The sequence below is a fragment of the Bidens hawaiensis genome, unplaced genomic scaffold (genome assembly GCF_021521415.1).
Source record: "Bidens hawaiensis isolate Kalapana, Puna unplaced genomic scaffold, B.hawaiensis_p1.1 tig00008407_1, whole genome shotgun sequence".
Lineage (NCBI taxonomy): Eukaryota > Viridiplantae > Streptophyta > Magnoliopsida > Asterales > Asteraceae > Bidens > Bidens hawaiensis.
In genome coordinates this window covers 748,317-768,733 of record NW_027491597.1, presented here as the reverse complement: position 1 = coordinate 768,733, position 20,417 = coordinate 748,317, and the positions used below count along the sequence as shown (strand labels likewise).

Genomic DNA, 20,417 nt, shown 5'->3' with positions numbered 1-20,417 from the left:
TAGTGGAGTGGTAATGACGAGATATGGTGTTTCAGGCGACCCAGGTTCAATTCTACCTCCACCATTTAGTTTCGGCAGCACCCTGTGATGATGAGAGACTAGACAAATAGGCTATGATCGCTAGTTCGATCATTGAACTGAGCGGATTTACCTTACCGCATTGTCATGTCTTCAGACAAATGTTCACATGTGTTGGCTGTAGGTGAAGGTTTTCTCGATATCTCATTTAAAAGATTTGTGAAAAATTAAAAAAAATAAAAAAGGAAATTACGCACTTAAAAAAAGGTAATAATAATTTACACGCACATGTTATAAAATGACATTTCTTTATAACCTGACTTATTAATTAATTAATCTCTAATCTGGCTACAAGAAAAGCCGCCGCCCAACAACTCCCGAACCACCAGGCCGCTAGCGCCGGTGCTCAAACGGCCCAATCACATTTATAACCCGACGGTGGCCGCTAACCCAACTTCTTTCTTTTCCTTGATTTTGTCCTTGTGCGCACTTTACCCACCGCGCACGTTAGCCTACCCCGCCACCTCACCCCAGGTCAGCCGCACCTCCACCTTACCTTTATCATCTCCTCACCTAACCCTAATAATATTATTATTATGCCTCCTCATCACCACCATGGATCCATCACCGTCGTTCTCAATCTCCGGCCAACCATCATCCTCCCGCCGTTTACCTCCACCTTGCTGGTCCAACGATGAGACAGTTGCTTTAATTGAATCGTACCGTGATAAATGGTACTCTCTTTGCCGTGGAAACCTTCGCGCCAACCACTGGCAAGAAGTCGCCGACGGCGTCGCTTACCGCTGCCCGGTGCCGTCAGGTCAACCGTCGAAGACATCGATTCAGTGTAGGCATAAGATGGAGAAGCTTAGGAAACGGTATCGATCGGAGATTCAACGGATTGGAAACCCTAACCCTAGAGGACACCGAAACCCGTCGGCTTGGGTTCACTTTAATTTAATGGATTCTATGGAGTTAGGGCTTTCGGTTAATGATCGGGTTGTTGATCGGATCAATCGGGATGATGATGATGGTGATGAGAATGAGAACGAGAATGATGATGGGTTTTGTTTGTATCCGAATGGAATCAAACAAGCGATTGCGTTGCCGGTAAATCGACGGTACCAGGGTTCGGGTTCGGGTTCGATTGGGTTCGGTGCGGGTTTGGGTTTAGGAAACGGTGTCCTGATTAAGTTTTCGAATTCAGGAGTGGTTGCGGGTCGGGAAACGAATAATAAGAATAATAAAAGATCGTTTGATGACTTGCCTCCGCCGATTAGCGGGCGATACGGGTCGAGAAACGGGTATATGAAAGTTGAAAGTGATGGGATTAACGGTGGCGGTGATGGGATTAATGGTGGCGGTGACGGGGATGTGATGAATGAGATGGTGTTGGCGATAGAGAGATTAGGGGATGGGTTTGTGAAGATGGAGAGGATGAAGATGGATATGGCGAGGGAGTTGGAGTCGATGCGGATGAAAGCTGAGATGAAGCGGACGGAGATGATACTTGAAACGCAGCAGAAGATGTGGGATTCGTTGTCGGAGACGGTTTTGGAGAGGAGGGAGAAAAAGAAGGTTAAGGGAATGGTTGCTGCACCAGAATCTTGAACATGAGGTTAAAGTTTGTGTTTTGATGTGTTCATTTGGTATGGTAGTGGTTTAAAGTTGGAACCTTGATGTTTTTTGTCGTGTAATTGAAATGTTTTGGAACATGTTGATGAACAGGGTTCTTGATCTTGTGACTCTTGTTTGTTTAATATATATAGTTGTATTATGCATTAGATGTGTTTTGTTGGGCACACAGTGTTTGTTTTATCAGTGGCTTTCTGGTTATGTGGTTATAAGTGTGTTTGTAGGTGTATTGTGCATTAGATGTGTTTTGATGCTCTGTCTGCAACATCTTCAATAGTAAGATCCCAAGTAACCCCTGTCGCCTGAACTCCCACCAGAATACATTAATGACAAATAAGTCCTGCCACGAGAAACGTGATCGCCACCATAACGGCTGCTGCTATAAACACCATGAGAGTCCTGACCAGACAAGACATTGAACTCCTGCTCCTGCTCCTCCTGCCATATCCCTAAGGTTGATCTCCCAAGTCTGCCAATTGATGAACAACATTATCACATAATATGTCACAGGTGAGCTTGAAACCATCCGAATTGATCACTGGACACTGGTTCATGGCTTATACTCGAAAACTAGACCACACCTCTCACTATATGCATCTCCATATTGTGAAGATATAGTGATCCACTTCCCATTTCGTAGTCCACACAGAGACGTGATTGACGCAGTTCAGCATCAGCATACCGAGGCAGAAAGTCACCCTTAAGTTTTTTATATAAATGCCAATTGATAATAAAATGATCTTCACAGTAACTTACAAGTGCAGCATATGGGCATTTTGACCCGGGAACTGGACCATAATCCCAAGGAAGAGTTTCACGTTAACTCGGTGGCGGTCTTTCATACCTTGTTGAATAACCGCCACCATCTGTGTAAGCTCTCATTGGTGATGGCTGAGAGGATACTCCAGGAAGATCAGGGTGGGTTGGCCCATGACTCAGATAGCAATCGTCTAGGTAAAATGGGTGTCGTTCTAAGGCGGTCCGAGGTGAGCCAAAGCAACCGCTCAGCTTCTTGGCGGGAGGTCCTCGCATCGGCTTTTGTTCAACATGAGTACAACCTTTTGTTCATTTAATTAAACGAACAGACATGAGTACGACTTGCTCGTTCATTTTGCGTTCGCTTATGTCCGTTCGTTTATATTCCATTCATTATAATGCTGGTTCAAATGTATTTATTACAAACATTAATTTAAAATCAATTTGAATTTTGTGTTTGAAAAACCTTTATTTGGATATCTTTGGTTGCTTTTGAACTATTGGATATAATGACTATGATATTTTACACTTTTAGGAATGTTTACCTTTGGTAGGTGTTCATTCATGTTCATAAGCTGTTGAATGTTAACAAACGAACACGAACCTTTCGTTTTTTTAACAAACGAACATAAACAAGAAAACACGTTCGTTTAAGCGGTCGTTTGTTCAGTTAAAGTTAAGCGTAAGAACACGAATGAATGTGCTAAAAAAACGAACTTTGTTTTCTCAGTCTCCGAACTCTTCATTATTAATGCTTTTAGCACATGTTAAAGCTGCATCAGGCATTCCATAGGTGATAAATCCATAATCTTTTCTTCGGGCTGCAGGAAAATTACGTGCAAGTTCAATTTTTTCTACGTTCCCGTTTTTCTTGAGTAGATCCGCACTCAGATCCGCATCCCAAGAAGTGGGCAAGCCCGCCCACATAAGCAGTCTTAACCAGGTCAAAACAAGGGTCAACATCTTCAGTTTATAAAATATGGCATCCTCAATTGAAACAGAAGAAACAATATTATGACAGCCAAAACAACAAACGGAAAGCAGTGAAAACAAACAAGCAGGCCAGGTAAGAAAAGTTTAAAGTCAAGATGAACCCCACAATATACCTGGCCAATAATCTCATCACCAGGATCAATGTAAGAATCTGCAAACTAAACCTCAACGGGCCAATCGACAACAAACGTTACATCTCTCTTTTGCAGACGCTTAAATGCGTCTATAGCATCTAAACAAGACAAGAACTCCAAAAAAACGCAAAACCTCGGTTATTTCCATCGGTTTTATTGTCTTCAACCAAACTCAAATCCTTCACATTATCAATTCCATAAGTTTTCAACTTTCCTTTTAACTGGAAGCACGTTTGATATCATTTAACTCTAACTAATCAATGAGAAATCTATCAATTAAACTACTTACAACATTCAAAGTCTCTCCCAATCTGTGTTTAAATTTTGCGTTATGAACCGGTGAAATTTCATCGTTTTCGCCCACACCCTTTCATTACAACTACCATCCCAATAAACCCAACAATCGTCACAACCACCATCGCAACAAATGAACTCATTCAACACCACGGGCTATCGTAAAAGACCAACAAGAAGTGTCAGCTAAAAGATAAGAAATATCGGAATGGACCACAAAGAGGGTATGGGCCCACAAGTAAGCACTTTGTCCAAAGAGCATGTTACACATGATAAATCTTGTGATATTAAAGCTCTTACGTTTTGTTTTTAAGAGGGTGCCAATTGCCAAATTTCAAACTTGATTATCCATTTTATCACTATACTACCAGATTGACCTAGCCGGTCGTGCTATATACCGAATGTATCTTTCATTAAAAACTTTTTGGTTAGTCGTCAATTTTCAAACTTGATTATCCGTTTTATCATTATACTTTGCCAATGTGAGTAAACCTTCCCACCTCAGACAAGTTGGATCGGACATCATTGGCTTAAATCTCCTTTTACATGTTGTAGATGTTTGTACATATATCTTATTTTACATGTAAGGGTATCTTTGAGTAGGAAATATGTCGTTGGCGGATCTTCTCATTGGACATGAATAACAACTGTTATCATCAACAAACATTATTTGGGGAGACAAAATTGCGTACAAGTCCTTGTATGTAAAGTTGATGACAAGAAATTGATTGTTGTCATACTTTGGTCATATGTCAATATAATTATTTTCTAATTAAATTGCATATGAACATTTGGCAGATTTCACTAGGTATAGCCTTGAGTCACTTAAAATCTTTCATAGAATCATAGTCAGTTGAAGAATATGGCATCATTCAAGCCAAAGTAAATTAACTGAGTCGGTAGAACTTATGTGATCAGCAAAAGAACCAAATTTAGCAAAATCTCAAGTCAAGGGACCATTATTGTATACCGGACATCATGAAGAATACAAGTCAGCCGAAGGAGATTTGTGTTAATCTTGCTATCGGCTCATGTCTTCACAAAGATTCGCCAGTTTAATAAGCAACCCGCTTTCAAAATATATTTCTATCGCTAAATATTTGAAAAAAACACAATAGATACGAATCATTCTACTGGCACATATCTTCACGAAGAATCGCTAATTTAATAGGCAACTCGCTCTCAAAATGTACTATCCATTGCTAAAGATCGGTAAAAACACTATAAATACGAATCCCATTATAGAGATTTAGGGTGTGAAACTACACAATGCGATCCTACCAAAGAGTTTAAATCAAAATTCAATTCTTTTGGTAAAAAAATATTAGTAACAACAAAACTAGAATACGACTGGAAGTTGTGAATGGAAAGAGTTCAACACAGACCGAGAATAGAATAAACATTAAGTTCCCATATAACTAGTGAGTTGCCTGTTTCGAGCTAGAACTAAGTGAACCAGAAGTCATCCAAGCTGTAACTTCATTCCAGCTTTCAACAAGTCAATATCCATAATATAAAAGAAGCTAGTTAAATCTTTCGTTTTCTTCAGTATTATTAATAATCACAAATTCATAATAACATACATTTATACTTACAGTCAGCAAGACATTTCCTTTGACATGAATAAACTCACTTTAATGAGTCAAGAACACTGTTGTATATAAAATATAAACTTTACATAACACAGGTGCCTCCCTAAAAGTTTAATACGCAAAAGGACCACTACTTCATCGAAACCACAATATCAAAAACCATAAACCAATTACGACAATAAACGATACATCAAGAAGCAATATCATGTCTTTTTGATAATCAAAATATCACAGTTGCCATTGAACATGTCATTTGAACAACACTCCCAAAAGTTAACATGTCAGGCAAAGAAACTAACTACTACAATTACAAGTGAATTTCCATATAAACTTAAAAAAGTAAATAAAAAAAAGGTTGACTTGCAACTACTATGTTAACATCATATGTTGAAAACGATCAACTACTTGACAAATAATCAAGTTTCCACCTTTTCTGGACATGTCTACCACTTTAACTAACCTGAAGTTTATGTAGACATTAAGACGAGGCAATAAGATATCCAAGATGTCAAGCAAGACGGTTTGCGGGAGAACCCCACGATCATGGTTTATGTAGCTTGTAACCAAACACTCTCGGGACATAAGTTTGTGTTGCTTTTTGTGGCTTCAAGTGGCCATAAGTCATCAAGAACAAGTGAGGGAAAGTGGTTCCAAAATAAGCACCATCAATATCTATTGCAAGTGAAGGTAAACACTAGTCACACTCGCATTATAAGTCACGAAAAGATTATAGAAAACTGACTATCAGCATACGACTAATATTATTAAATAAGCACATAGATATATAAGGTAAGGATACTGCCTTGGTATTTGGATCGCGGGTAGTAGATGTCCTCACATTTAGGACAGTATATTTTCACAGTACTAGATCGCGGTATGTCCGATTGACCAACAGGAAGACAAGGTTGGCCGCAGCAATAAACTCTTGGACAACGTCCAAAGTCATAGTTTTTGTATTTCTCCAACTACAAAATTTCAAGAACATAATTAAATAAAGTAATGAACTTTTAAAACATGATACACGAAAAAGGCAAACAGTTATTAATTATTATACCATTGCAGATATTCCCTTGGTAGTTAATATGTAACGAACGTGTATCAAACCATACAACATCTCTGCTGCTGACTCAACAAGTTCATTCTGTTCTTCAGTAAGCATATCTGCTGTTTGTATAGACATAAGTGAAACCAACAATTGACCACAATAAGAAATGTTAAATAACGGTGTACAAATAGCTTTACCATGAGAAGACTCAACATCTAGAATAAGATCGAGTGCATAATCAAAGTAGGGAACTTGGCTGCTTAGTCCACAGAGATTAAAATCATCTTGAATGTAGTCATCGTCAACTTCACAAAAGAATTCATTTCCTCGCAAGTTGCAAAACCATGAAATCCAAGAAGTATCATCGTCCTCGTCAGAACCACTAACATCAGACTCCTCGCTGTCTGTTTCAGATTCCTCTGCAACACAACCCACGCATCATGGTCATACTTCTTGCAAACAAATCATAACTTACAAATTATACGACTTCAAAAAAACAATTACACGTAACTGATGATTAATTTATTTCATAAGTCATAACAAAACAAAATCATTAGTATTTGTGTGTTAGTCCTTAATTTCATTACCAACTATGAACGTATAGCATCGATCTTAAACTACATTCCAAAAGGTAGGGTGATGCAATACATTATACATAAACCACCCCAAATCTGCAAACTACCATGTATATCATACATATGACTTTTTAAAACCACGGACATGTCACGCTATACGCATAAAGCAAACATATGGCCCATATGACTTCTAACACAACACACCACTGTCACATCATAAAGGCCGTAAAAAAGCAAAGCTTTACATTATACGTCGCGTATGACTTTTGACACAACACACCATTGTCACATCAGTCAGTTCAAGTAAAGTTATGTAAGTTGCTCGTATGTAGACATTATACAGCCCGCACGAAATGAAGGAATAAGACATTACCATAACATTTAGTGTGTTGTTGGTATGCGTGCCTATATAATACATAAAAAAAAAACGTATGAATAAATGATAAAAAGCATAAGAATAAACAAACCATCCTCGGCGTGGTTATTGGTGGTGGAGGAAGAAGGGTTATTAAGATCGTGTTGGAAGGAGGATTTGGCACCGCCGGTAGAGGTGGAAGGTAAAGACAGCTGCTTCTCTTTCTCCTTATTATTCAAAACCCCCCTGAGAGTCGTCTAAATGCTGCTGCTTATTATTATCTAAGGCTTCATTGATTCGTTTCCGATCTCCTCCCGGCATCGATAAGTTTCCTGTACATGTATATTTGTTATTTATATGGCTCAACCTCTAATTTGCCAGGATGGTGACAGACAGATCTCTCCTTCTTGATATTCTGTTTTGGGGAAGGAAATTCTTTTTCTATCTATATCTATACTTGGGTTGGGTGTCAATCGCGTCACGTTGAAGGATTGATAAGTTTCGGGTTAATGTATTAAAATTCTTCAACTCTAACCCAACCTGTATTTTTAGTCGTGTCAACCCATTTAAATTTGTGTCGTGTTCGGGTTGTGTTTCGGGTCAACCCATTTATCGACTTAGTAATAAATTAAACAATTAATTATTCTTATTCATATAAAACTTGTTAATAATTTGTGATAAATGTAATTGTTTTTGTGTATTTATCTCGTGTTCTCAATTAACAAACTTATGTTCACATATTTAGCTTAACATAAGAACAAACAAATGAAATAACCAGATAATATACAATTACAACTAATAAAATGAAATATTAGAAGTAAAAAGTAGATAAAAAGAAATATTATAAGTAAAAAGTAGATAAAAGTAGTGTAAAAAGAAATTAGTTTTGCTTTTAAAAGTCAATTGATATATGAAACATTAACAAACTAAATGTTTAACTTTTAAATTTAAAACATTTTATCTCTAAAATAAAAATATCAACTTATCTAAAATTGTTAAATGGGTTAACAAGTCAATCCACTTTTTAACAAGACGGGTGCGGGTTGACCTGTTTTTTAAACGTGTCGGGTTCAAGTTGACATGTTTAAGAAAACAAGTCGTGTCACCGACCCAAAACCTATAGTTTTTCGTGTCGGGTAGTGTCAGGATTTGACACCCCTAATCTATACTTTATAAGACATGCAAAATAGACATTTCACATAAACTCTTATCCGCAGTTGGCTGGTTTGTGTGGCGTTTTCAGCCTAAAACGGTCCCCCCCCCCCCCCCGCGTTTTGGGTGCAACTTTATATAGGAAACGCTAGGCCGGCTAGAATTTTGAGGCTTTTGTGAAAGAGATAGAGAGGAGAGCTGCGTTTAAGGGGCATTTTCCCACTACACATGGCTTTAGCAAAAAGTTAAAATGCTTACTAGGCGTCACATGACGTAGGATGTCCGAGTGTGTCTAGTTTTGACTAGCGCATGGTCTAACAAACCAATTTTAGGTTTCCCCCTTGTCTGCACGACAATTCAAAATTCAAATTCAAAACCACAGCCGTTTCCTCTCATTGATGCATTATAGGGTTCACTTCATTCATGATGAACACATCTTGTTGTGGTTTAAAGGTCCTTTGACGCCCCATTTTTGTTTGTTTTTAATTCTCAACCACAGTAACTGTACATGTACATTTTCATTATTACCTCTTTGTTTGTTTGACTTTTCATGTTTCTATATTGACTCTAAATCTCTTATTTGTTTTCTTGTCTAGGGTTAGTTAGAGTGTTCATATATACAAGAAACATTTAAGCTATTATTATTATCATTATTATTACCATCATCTTTCTTTACTACGGTTTCTTGTTTTTCATATGAAGTTATCAACTCTAAAAATAGTTGTCATTTCTCAATTTTTTGTTTATGCCATTTATTTTCCTGTTGAACAATATACAGGTGTAAAAAGTCAAGTACAAGGGAAAAGACTTGTGGATTATCAATGTTGCTTCTTCATAATGGTAGTATGCTTTTGTCAACATATGCATCTTACATGTAATGTACAGGTCTAGACGTAGAGTTCAAAGGGTCTCAACCCGTTGCAGTAATTTTTGGGTCATTTATTTTTGTGTGGTATGTTGCAGAAACATTGGCTTGCTAACAATATTTTGGGATGGACGAAGGTGGTTAATTAAACAAGATACATAGGAACGCGATATGAACGCAAACAAGAAATGGTGTGCGAAGACCATGGCGAGAACAAGGTTCGCGTAAAAAGACCATGGCGATAACAAGGTCCGCGTCAAAAGACCGGGGCGAGAACAAGGTTCCTGTAATAAGGCCATGGCAAGAACAGGGTCCCAAAATTCATATAAGCTTTTAGTCACTATGTTATCTGTGTGTTGGATGATGTGTATGTTGAATATTGTAAACGAAGTAGAATGTTAACTAACTTAGTATCGGTCTCTTCTTTATGACTTTATGTGGGAGTCAATCAGAATGTGATGAACTGGCACAATGGGCTGAAGAATTGAATAAAGAAAATGCTTCTTTTAAAGCAAAAGTGAGTCATGTTAGGAGCAGTTATGAGAAACTTCTTTTAAAATCATCATTTTTGACTCGAGATTCTGTGTCTAATTTGTTGTTTCTTTGTGTAGCTCACGGAGATGCATCTGCTCGGGGCAGCTCATGGAGATTCTTTGCGGTTTCTTTCACAACAAAATTATCACACGGGTTATTTTCCTCCAACTGCAAATGGTCAACAGCAATGGGCCGAAACAGTCACAGGTCAAACAGCAAGGCCAAAATGTATGCGCAGGTCAAAAACTCGTATTGGTAGTGTTAGGATTTTTGTAATGTTTTGGTATGTGGTATACAAACTTGAAGTTTTAAGTTCAACGCTTATATTTTATTAGACTCATAACTGATCATGTTTGTGCGTTAATTTAAATGAGCAAAAAGTGATTCAAATTCAAGTTCATTAACACGCCTATTTCAAATTCTTAAAACATATCTGCTTATTGATTTTCTTTGATTAAACAACTACGTTGTTTATTTAAAACAATTATGGAATTCGAAAGAGTCAACTAACAAACAAAGTCTTAATTATTTACTTCATTTCTCACTTCACTCAATTTATAAATGTGCTTACATACATGGATCATATACAAAGTTTCATAGCTCTTATATTGTTGAATCACACATTTTTAAATTTTTGTCATGTTCATTTGTGAAGAAAAAGTCTATTAAAGGTAATGGGTATTATCTTATATAGTTGTACACCTCGTAGACTTAAACCTAAATAATCAATGTTGAGTTCACGAGGTGAATCCTCTACAATCCGTTTGACTCATTTTAGATAAATCAGTTAAATGATCTTCGGGCCAAGTTTGATGCCTTTTACACGAAAAATATAGCTCAGCCCTTCCCTTATTACTTAATAAGAGATTGAAAATCATGCAAAAGAGTGTTTTAAATGATAAAAGATCAGGCCAGCAAAGAGTAACAAATACCAAATATTAAATATTAAAATGACTGCACCACACCATTCGGCATCCCAAACAAAAACTTAAATTTCACCTACGCTTTTATTGTTTCAAATATCCAAACGACTCTCTTAGTAGGACTTCCCGCAGTGTATCAAGCTCCCAGCACCAAGAAAAAGACCAAAAATTGCAGCACTGCCAACTGTTGTTTGTCCAATATATCTGATCTTCATAAGTCCAGGAACCTACATTTCAGTTTCAGTTATATAACAAATACAGATATATGTATATGTATAATACAAAACAACTTAAAGAATATATTGGATGTGGCATAATGAGCAGGTTAGGTAACAGATCATTGATGATACGAGTGACGACAATATTTTTTCCAAACTTATCATTACCATATTCTTCATCTAACTTTTTAACATATTTTTTGAAAATATCATTATCATATTAATCTAACTTTTTTAATTAAGCTGAATTTCGTAGGTTAATCTAACTTGAAAATAGCATTAACATATACTTTGTGCTACTTTTGGCCCGTTCAACCCGTTTGAAATAAAAGCACAGCCCCTATTCATAGTTGTCAATAGCGAATAGCGGACAATAGCGACAAGTAGCCAACATATCTATACGCTGCGTAGCGATAGTGATGAAATACCGAGTGTTTCAAGTTTAGCGATACACTATACGAAAATTTTAGAAATATTTTATCAAAAATCCAGTAGATACGGAAGAAAATAAGTTCATTTTTCAGTCCTGAAACAAAAAAACCCTAAAGAAGTTTCCTTCTAAATATGGAAATACGATCTTTCTCAATCCTGAAATTAAAAACGCTAAAAAAGCACCCTTTTCAATCACTATCCATAATAATGATATAAAAAACAGTACCAATATTTCTTGCGTCGCTACACCAATTTAGCAGGAAGGTGACGATATGCTACGCTTAACGCTATATCGAGTGCTATGAGCGCTATTGAAAACTATGCCCCTATCGAAACATTTTTAAGTAAATGAAACAAAACTATCATGCACAGGGAATTTTGGATTATATATATAAGTTTCACAGAATCATACACTGCATTGGTTTATATAATTTTGTAGCTTGCGTCTATTTCTTTTCAATGTGTTAATAATAATAGCTCTCCTTTTTTTGAGAGATACCAATAATAAAAGCCATTAACTTTATAATTCAGAAACAAAGATTGTACCTTGTAGCGAACAGCCTCATAAGTTCCATACACAGCACCTATGCTTATTATTATCATACAAATGAAACAAAAATCAGATCATATAATGCAATAAGTCAAACAATTATACGGTCTCCAATTGATAGAAATGGACACCAATTTGGAAAAGCATAATTAAAAAATGTCACACACGAAGAAGGGAGTTCTAAAATGATCTAAGTGTTTTGATCCGTACGAATAAGCAATCGGTGAGGCGGATCCAGAAACTTTCTCTACGGGGGGCACAAAAAAAATTTGTCAGTCAAAAAGTGCGGGTCGGCCCAAAACAGAATGAACTTTCCGTCCGGGCCCGTATTCGAATTTCATTGTTATATATATGCGATATAAAACTTAGTTTTATAAAACTGAACTGCAGAAGACTAATTTTATCTATAGCAATCAAAACATGTAAAAAGTTAATAAAAATTTAATTTTTCATATTTGTTAGGACTTAAACTACCTAACCGATAGGTGCAACATATTCGATAAGTATGACATTATTATTATTATTATTATTATTATTACTATTATTATAAAATAATAATAGAGGTCAAGTAGTAAAGGAAGCCCTAGAAAAGAAAAGAGGGAATTTGTATCTGGAATTCTAACAACAATCAATCAATCAATAATCGAATAACCGATGAATGAACAAAATCAATCAGTTGAATTGAATAATACAAAATAAAGCAGAGTAAAAATGGAGTAATTAGGGTTTAGAGAAATTACCGACAGCACCTCCAACAGCACCGCCGATAGCGACTCCGGCGGCTATTTTGGCTAGACAGCTATTGTTGTCTCTTGCCATGTCTTCTTTTCGATTAAGCTTTTGGTTTGAGGAACAAATAAAGGGGTGTGTGTGTGTGTGTGTGTGTGTGCGCTGCTAAATACCCGAGAATAAATAAATAAGGGCTGGGTTTGGTACTTTGGTTTGGTTTGGTACTTTGGTTTGAGGAACAAACTAAGGGTATGTATGTGTTTTCTAGCTTGCAAAGGAATTTAAACCCAAAACATCATCGAAGGTTTTATTTATTTATTTATTAACCTGAGTTTTCATCTCGTCTGTATGTTACACCAGAGAGTTTTACTATTATGGCAGCATAACAAGTGTCACGTGTTAGTCAGCGGTATAGTTTCCCAGTGGAATGCTCAAGACAAACTTGAAGCTAGCATAAGCTCGGTTAAGACAACATAGTCTGACATAGTGAAGCAACATGGCTCTCAAGTTCGTGGAGTGCAATGATTTAAACACAAAAAATGAAATTCGTTTCTAAAATTTGATTATAATTATAATATCTATTTGTTTTTATGGGATTTATCGGCTCTATAATTTGTGGGGTTTTGTTTTGTTGCCTGAGCTTGCCAGATACTTGTTAGCAGGTGTTTTTATATTATTTTGAATGGAAATCTTTCGGTTAAAAAAGTTGTTTTTATGGTGTCATGAAGTATATGAGTTTATTTGGGCGTGTTCAAATTACATAAAAGGGTTAATTTGAGACATTGTTATAAAACATAGAGCATTTACGATGGTGCTCATCAGGAGTGACGTGACACCCACAGACCAAGGACCAAGGAAGAAGCAGACAGGTTGATGTGAGGGACGTTTGCATGTGGCGTTCGGAGATGACATTTGCAATATGGGAATTTTAGAAAAGTTTGGAATCAAATGTAGAGTTGATATAAAGATGATGTGTCATTTGTTGTTATGGATGCTTTTATTAGATTAGAAATGGTTTAAATTGGTTAACACTACTCGTTTGTTGTTATCACCAACTCATCGCTACCATCATTATCGTCTCTGCCGAAGTCGCATCCACGTCCATCGCCACCACTAACCATATAAAAAATACAACAAATATACGTATATCGAGTATATATATATGTGTGTTCTAAAACGACTCATTTCAACTTGACTTTCTTTTTGCTAAACCTCTCTAGCCGATATCTTTTAAAGGGGGTCATATGACTTGGACTTATTTTACTTGAGATCGATACTAATCTGAATCCGTTTTTAGGCCGGAACTGCGCCCGCCAACCCATCTAGTTTTCTATGATTACTTTTTCACCCTAGTTTCAAACTCACGATTTAATCACATGAAAAATAGTTTAAATTACATTATGATGTATTTAAAATCATGTAGTTTATGTGATAATGCTTTTGGAAAGACATGTTCTGAAAATATAAAATCATATGAATTCAATACACATGTCGTTTTGTTAAATATCTCTTTAATACATTTTGCAAGAACTTAAGTGGTTATACTTTAAATTTAGGGTGCTATTTTGATACTTATATTATGTGTGACTAACATTGTTTAACTCGAAAAGCGTTATTATTTTTTATTTTTTGCTAATAGTGTATTAATTTATGGTTTTTCAAAAGGAGCTTATAAAAAAATGTTTGGATTAACTTTATAGTAGGATAAACATGTAACTAAATAAGTTGTGTTTTAAAAAGTGTTTAGTATTATAGCCTTTTAAGGTAAAATGATCAAAAAGTACAAAAAACAGGTTGGTGAGTAATGAATGAAAAAATATGTCGTAGCTTTTAAAAAAAACAACTTTTTAACTCATACAAAAAGGCAAAAACGAAAAGCACTTTTATGATACCCAGAAAAGCTTATTGAGATTAATGGTTGTTTGAAAAGCCAATAAACACTTTCTAAAGTCTTAGCCAAACACTCACTTAGGTTGGTCAAAATGATTATCCGGTTATTTTCATTTATTTTGCTAGATTTTCATTTGTTCTTTTTGATGTGTCTACATTGATGGACTCGAATTTACAAGCACCCGTGTGATACTTTTATAAGGCAACTTAACTCCTTTTCTTACAAGATTAATGAGAAATTATACTTTGATGACTCTAATAGAAATTGTAACAAAAAACATAAACGACAGTCATACATACATTATACAAGGTGAAGGAGAATGACCTACTTATGCTTAAAACCCTCCTGTCGGATTTTTTTTTTCTTTGTAATCTACAACGTATAATCTATCTATCTATATAATTGCCTATCATAAAATCCTATGTGTCGCTCTCAGGTTGTTCCCCACATTTTCTAGAGCCACCAGATTGCTTGATTTCTAAATGGATGCTTCTCATGCATTTGACCCGAATTCACGTGTATGAGTCTTACCAAACCCTGATAGTCTTTAAATGTGTTATAACATCTCATATATATTTATAAAACTCTTTCATAATCAAACAATAATTTTTGCGGGTCATGGGTCTCACCAAACCAGGATAACTCCTAAACGGGTTATAAAATCTCATTTATTTGTGAAATAACCCATTAATCATCAAAGAATAATTTACACGGGTTATGGGTCACCAAACCCTAATAGCCCTTAAATGGGTTATAAGATCTCACTTATTGGTGTTTACTAACATTAAATCCTAATTTAATTTATCTCATTTACATGTTCTCTGTTGCTGGTCTATCATCTTCATCGCCGGTTAACTTCTGATACTACCCACCATTGTCAACTACATTAATATCCCCTTTTTCATTAGACAAATATTTGTGTTAATGTTTGTTCATTTAAACAAATCAACATGCTCGTGTCCGTTTATGTTTGTTCGTTAAACTCCCGTAACACGGGAGGATCAAACTAGTAATATATATAAACGAAGACATAAAAATCCTACGTGTCGCGACGCGGTCGCTCCATCTTTTTTTGGAATCATCAGATTTGCTTGATTTTTAAATGGAGGCTTCTTATGCATTTGACCCGAATTCATGTGTATGGTATGTGTCTTACCAAACCCAGATATTTCTTAAACGGGTTATAACATCTCATTAAATTAAAAATTATTCTCACCAAATTATTGATGTAAAAATTCTATATAATAGGATATAATAAAAATTAATATCTTATTTATTTTTAAAAAGATATATATATATATATATATATATTATTTAAATTAAAAAAACCAATTTTATAGTAAAAAAAATAAACGGGTATTGAGTCTCATCAAACCATAAGTATATTATTAACTTTCATAAATATTATTTATAATTAAAAAACCAATTTTTTAGTAAAAAATATAAACGGGTCTTGGGTCTCATCAAAACCATATAGCTTTTAATCGGGTTATAACATCTCATTTATTTATGAAACAATTTATCATCAAATCATAAGTATATTATTAACTTTCTTATAATAAAAAAATATAAATTCAAAAAATAAATATTAGAACAAACAATATAAAACAACCTCCGTAATACGGGGATAAAAAATAGCATTTATATATAAGTTAACTTTTCTTCAGCTTTCTAGATGCTTCCAACTATATTTACAATCTTAAATCTTTCGTGTTTTTTCCATTCTTCATCTAAAAGAGTCTGAAATATTCTCTTGCCTTATATAGATGCTTTCATATTCTTGACATAACTTTTAACAGTTATGTCTTAAAACTATGCAGTCGTACGTTTAAGATCCTTACAAAATACACAAGTAATGTTTAGTTTAAATTACACGATTCTATATTTGAGAATTTCGTAATTAACATAATATTGTGTTTAAAAACATGTACGATTCTCAAGATATCAAATAATCTAAATTGAATATGTGTATCTGCTTTTTTTTTACCTATGTTAGCTTGATTCTCCCAAAATCACATCACTTAATATAGATGTCCTTTATTATTATTATTATTATTATTATTATTATTATTATTATTATTATTATTATTATTATTATTATTAATCTTTATAATAGTTATATGAACTCGAGTGGATATACATTTAGGTTGGTCAATATGATCATATGAAAGATTCATTTATTCTGTTTTTTATATGTATGATGACGGATTTATGAGCGAACCAAGTAACTGCATGGCGGGTCAAGTCAACATCCAAGCATTATTAAGAGAAGACGGAAAAGAAAGATAAAGAGAAGGAGATTCAACTAAGATGAGTTCTCCAACTTGTGAAGAGGGGTGTGTTTTTTTATGGTTTGTTTATAAAAGTTTACAGTTTAAAAAAAACACTAGATGAGTTGGTGTGAGCTTTCGATGTATACATCCACTACCAACCTTGTATGTGTAAACTGAGAGGTTGACAACTATACAACTAGTGAGAGATTTAATGGTGATTAACTGATTATCATCTCAGTTAATGAGAAGTTAAATGGGTACGTAATTACTATCCAACAAGTAACAAATGTAAAGGTTCTTTCTACCTTAGGGGGACGGGGCACCACGTGATGGATCACCCATCACGCGTGGTGACTTTCTCCACACCGCCGCCGTCCCCTTGTCACGCGAATTTGGGCAAATTTGTGTGATGGGTGTCACGCTTAATGAGGGTTGCATTCCAAGAAAAGAGCCGTTAGGGGGGGGGGGGGAATATAGCCATTGGAAGCCTTGGAAAATTAAAAAAAACATTATTTACTTATATAAATATATCTTCAAAACATACACAAATCCAACTCAAAATCTTCTATTACACACACCATTTTTAACATATCAAATGGAGGGTTTTAAGAAACGTGGGTCGGGTTCAAAGAAAACCCAAACCCGACCAAAGGTTCGACAAAATCTAGGCGAACCGACGAGATTTCGCTTACAAGACGAACCCGACACAAACCAACCTTCCCAACAACAACCTTATTATCCCCAACCTTTTCAACCGTCCCAAAACCAACAACAACCTTCCTAACAACAACGTTATTATCAACCGTCCCAAACCAATCGTATCAACACCAACCTTTTATTCCCCCTTTTTCTACCCAAAATTACCAAAATAATGATTTTCAAACTTTTGGATCTCAACCGTCTCAACCGTCTCAAATGTCCGTCGATCCCCTAGACAATAACGATGTTATACATCAATTTGCAAGTGCTTTTCGTCATGATGTGCAAACTTTGGATGAAGATGAATCCGAGGATGAGGAGCCGCATCAAAGAGGTGCTCGGCGTTGGTTGGCCGATGTGGAGGTCGCCTTGACCAAGGCTTATTTACATTGCTCCGAATCAAAAAAACGCTCGAACCAACAAAAAAAAGAAGAAGCGTTATGGAAACGTATTAAAGAACATTTATCGCAATTCCCCGGCGCAACCGAACGAAACAAGGATCTAATGATTGACAAGTGGAGAGATTTGAATCGAAAAATGTCAAAATTTAATTCTTGTTACATCCAAGAGGTAACTATTTTAGTTTATTTATTTTATAATCTAGTACTTTATTTTTACAATTTGTTATATATATATTTTTTCTAAATGTTTTGTGGTCCCTAGCTCCCCAAAGCGGAACGAACGAGGCGAATATCATAAAGAACGCTTTGCGCGAATATGTCCGAGTTTTCAAATGTAAGCCTTTTCCCTCCTTGGATGCGTGGGAGATTGCGAGACGTCACGCGAAGTGGGAACCGATTCCCTTGGTCGATTTGAACGGACCAACGGCTCCAAGGAAGAAAGGATCTTCTTCAAAAAGAACAAAAACTTCCGAGTCGGGGGACTACACAACGTCTACCGGCGGCTTGTCATGCAACATGCCGAACATGAACTTGAACGAGGAACCCGAAGACAATCCCGACGAAGACATACCCACATCCACACGGCCGAATCGTAAGAAAAGTGGGGAACCTTCAAGACTTGGAAAGGAAGAGGTGGCCGAAAACTTCATCAAATACAAGTAGGCTAAGATGGAGGAAATGACCGAGACGAAGGAGCGAAGGAAAGAGGCTCATATTTTAAAAATGAAACGTGAGGAGACGTATATCAACCATTTGAATGAAAAACAAAAAAACGCTGATCTAACTTTACTTCTACAACCGCACGAACATCTTGAGGAACCCTTTAAATCGCTCCTACTTCAACGCAAACACGAGATATGCGACAAGCGGGGTTGGGAAGGGCCGTAGGTTTTTTTTGTCGGTTTTTTTAATTTAGTTGTCTTTATTTAATGTAATCTTGTTTTATTTTTTAGTTAATGTAATATTGTTTTCTTTTTATTTATTTTAGTATTTATTAAAAAAAATTCTATCACACACATCACATCACATCACACCACCACCCCTAGTAAAAAACCATCACATGTGATGTATTTGGGGTTGGTGATGTGACACCATTTGATTGGGTGGGGTGTGTGATGAGTGATGCCACCACATTCCCCCCCCCCCCCCTTAGTGAGAGTGTTAAATAGACTATGACTAGTTTACTATGGAGATGAATTGACGCACGGGTGATCCCTGCCAAAAAGTGAGAAGTTCGAATAGATAATCACTACTTTCTTCGCGAGACTCTTTATCATAAATCCCTATCAGCTTAGATAGAAAATTTATTCGGAAAGACAATTTCTGTAGTCACCATTGAAGATTAAGAAGTTGGCATACGGTTAAATTGTTAACATCCACAAAGACAATTATACATCCGGTTTCATAAATAAGACAATTATACATATGGTTTCATCCTTTTCCTTAACTGTAACTAATGTTGGCGCACTTGTTTTTATTAATCTCAATTATCATCTTTTGGTTGATGATAGTGTCAACTAATGAGTTGGCTACTACCGATCCCATCTTTTAACTTATTTGTTCTCAACTATCCGTAGCTATCAGAATTTTAACGTTGTTACTTGCATATCGTCGGAAAAACACTTTTGGCCGAAAACATCACATTTTTTGTCGAAAAACTCACCCTACCACCACCACCACCACCACCACCACCAACTGACTCACCACCCACCAACCACCACGTCTTAAGCACCGCCAACCGATTATGACGATGGTTCCAGGTTCAGGCGACCTCAATTACTTGGGTTTTCACTAAAAAACGGTTCTTAAAGGTACGATATAAGGTTACAAAGATGTTTGACACGGAAATGTTGAGCTTTCCGAAAAAAATGTGAGTTTTCCAGGCAAAAAACGTTTTCCTGACGATCTACAACTAACGACGTTAGAATTCTATTAGTCACTGATCGTTAGATACAAATTTAATTAAATACGAAATCGTTATCAGCTAATTCATTAGTTATGACCGATATCGACAAAAAAATAACGATTATAATTAATAAAAACCAATACACCATTAATGCTTCCTGAACATAATCTAAAATCACAAAGATTCAAATCAACATCTAAAAAAATCTTCTCATAAAAATCTTGTGATGTATGATGTATCACAAAAAAACACAATAATTGCCGCATTAAACTAAAAATAACGGTATCCCCGTACACTTTAATTGAAAAAGAATAAGAAACTAACACACATGTCTATTCCCAACGAAAATATTTATAGAAACAATAAATAAAAAGGTGATAATAAATGGATAAGACAGTGGCATTTCCGTAATAAACACCAAATCATAAAAAGTCTTGGCCGGCGCCT

General features: G+C 35.7%; 3 protein-coding genes across 3 annotated transcripts; 1 reads left to right on the top strand and 2 right to left on the bottom strand.

The window, feature by feature from the left end:
* Positions 1-350: 350 nt before the first annotated feature.
* LOC143529015 (uncharacterized) lies at positions 351-1,799 on the top strand. The gene has a single exon (XM_077024903.1). It carries the CDS (start codon positions 634-636, stop codon positions 1,627-1,629), a length of 996 nt encoding a protein of 331 aa, XP_076881018.1. The 5' UTR covers positions 351-633; the 3' UTR covers positions 1,630-1,799.
* A 3,783-nt stretch (positions 1,800-5,582) lies between these two features.
* Positions 5,583-6,905, bottom strand: LOC143529035 (casein kinase II subunit beta-1-like; the record flags this gene model as incomplete). Its single annotated transcript, XM_077024922.1, has 4 exons — positions 5,583-6,094; positions 6,222-6,387; positions 6,477-6,586; positions 6,665-6,905. Coding segments are annotated over 4 exons (648 nt in total), but the record flags the coding sequence as incomplete, so codon positions are not given.
* Positions 6,906-10,822: 3,917 nt separating this feature from the next.
* LOC143529014 (uncharacterized) lies at positions 10,823-12,942 on the bottom strand. The gene is made up of 3 exons (XM_077024902.1): positions 12,812-12,942; positions 12,068-12,105; positions 10,823-11,098 (listed from the first exon to the last, which is right to left on the bottom strand). The coding sequence occupies exons 1-3, from the start codon at positions 12,888-12,890 to the stop codon at positions 10,985-10,987; spliced, it is 231 nt and encodes a 76-aa protein (XP_076881017.1). The 5' UTR covers positions 12,891-12,942; the 3' UTR covers positions 10,823-10,984.
* Between the last annotated feature and the right edge of the window lie 7,475 nt (positions 12,943-20,417).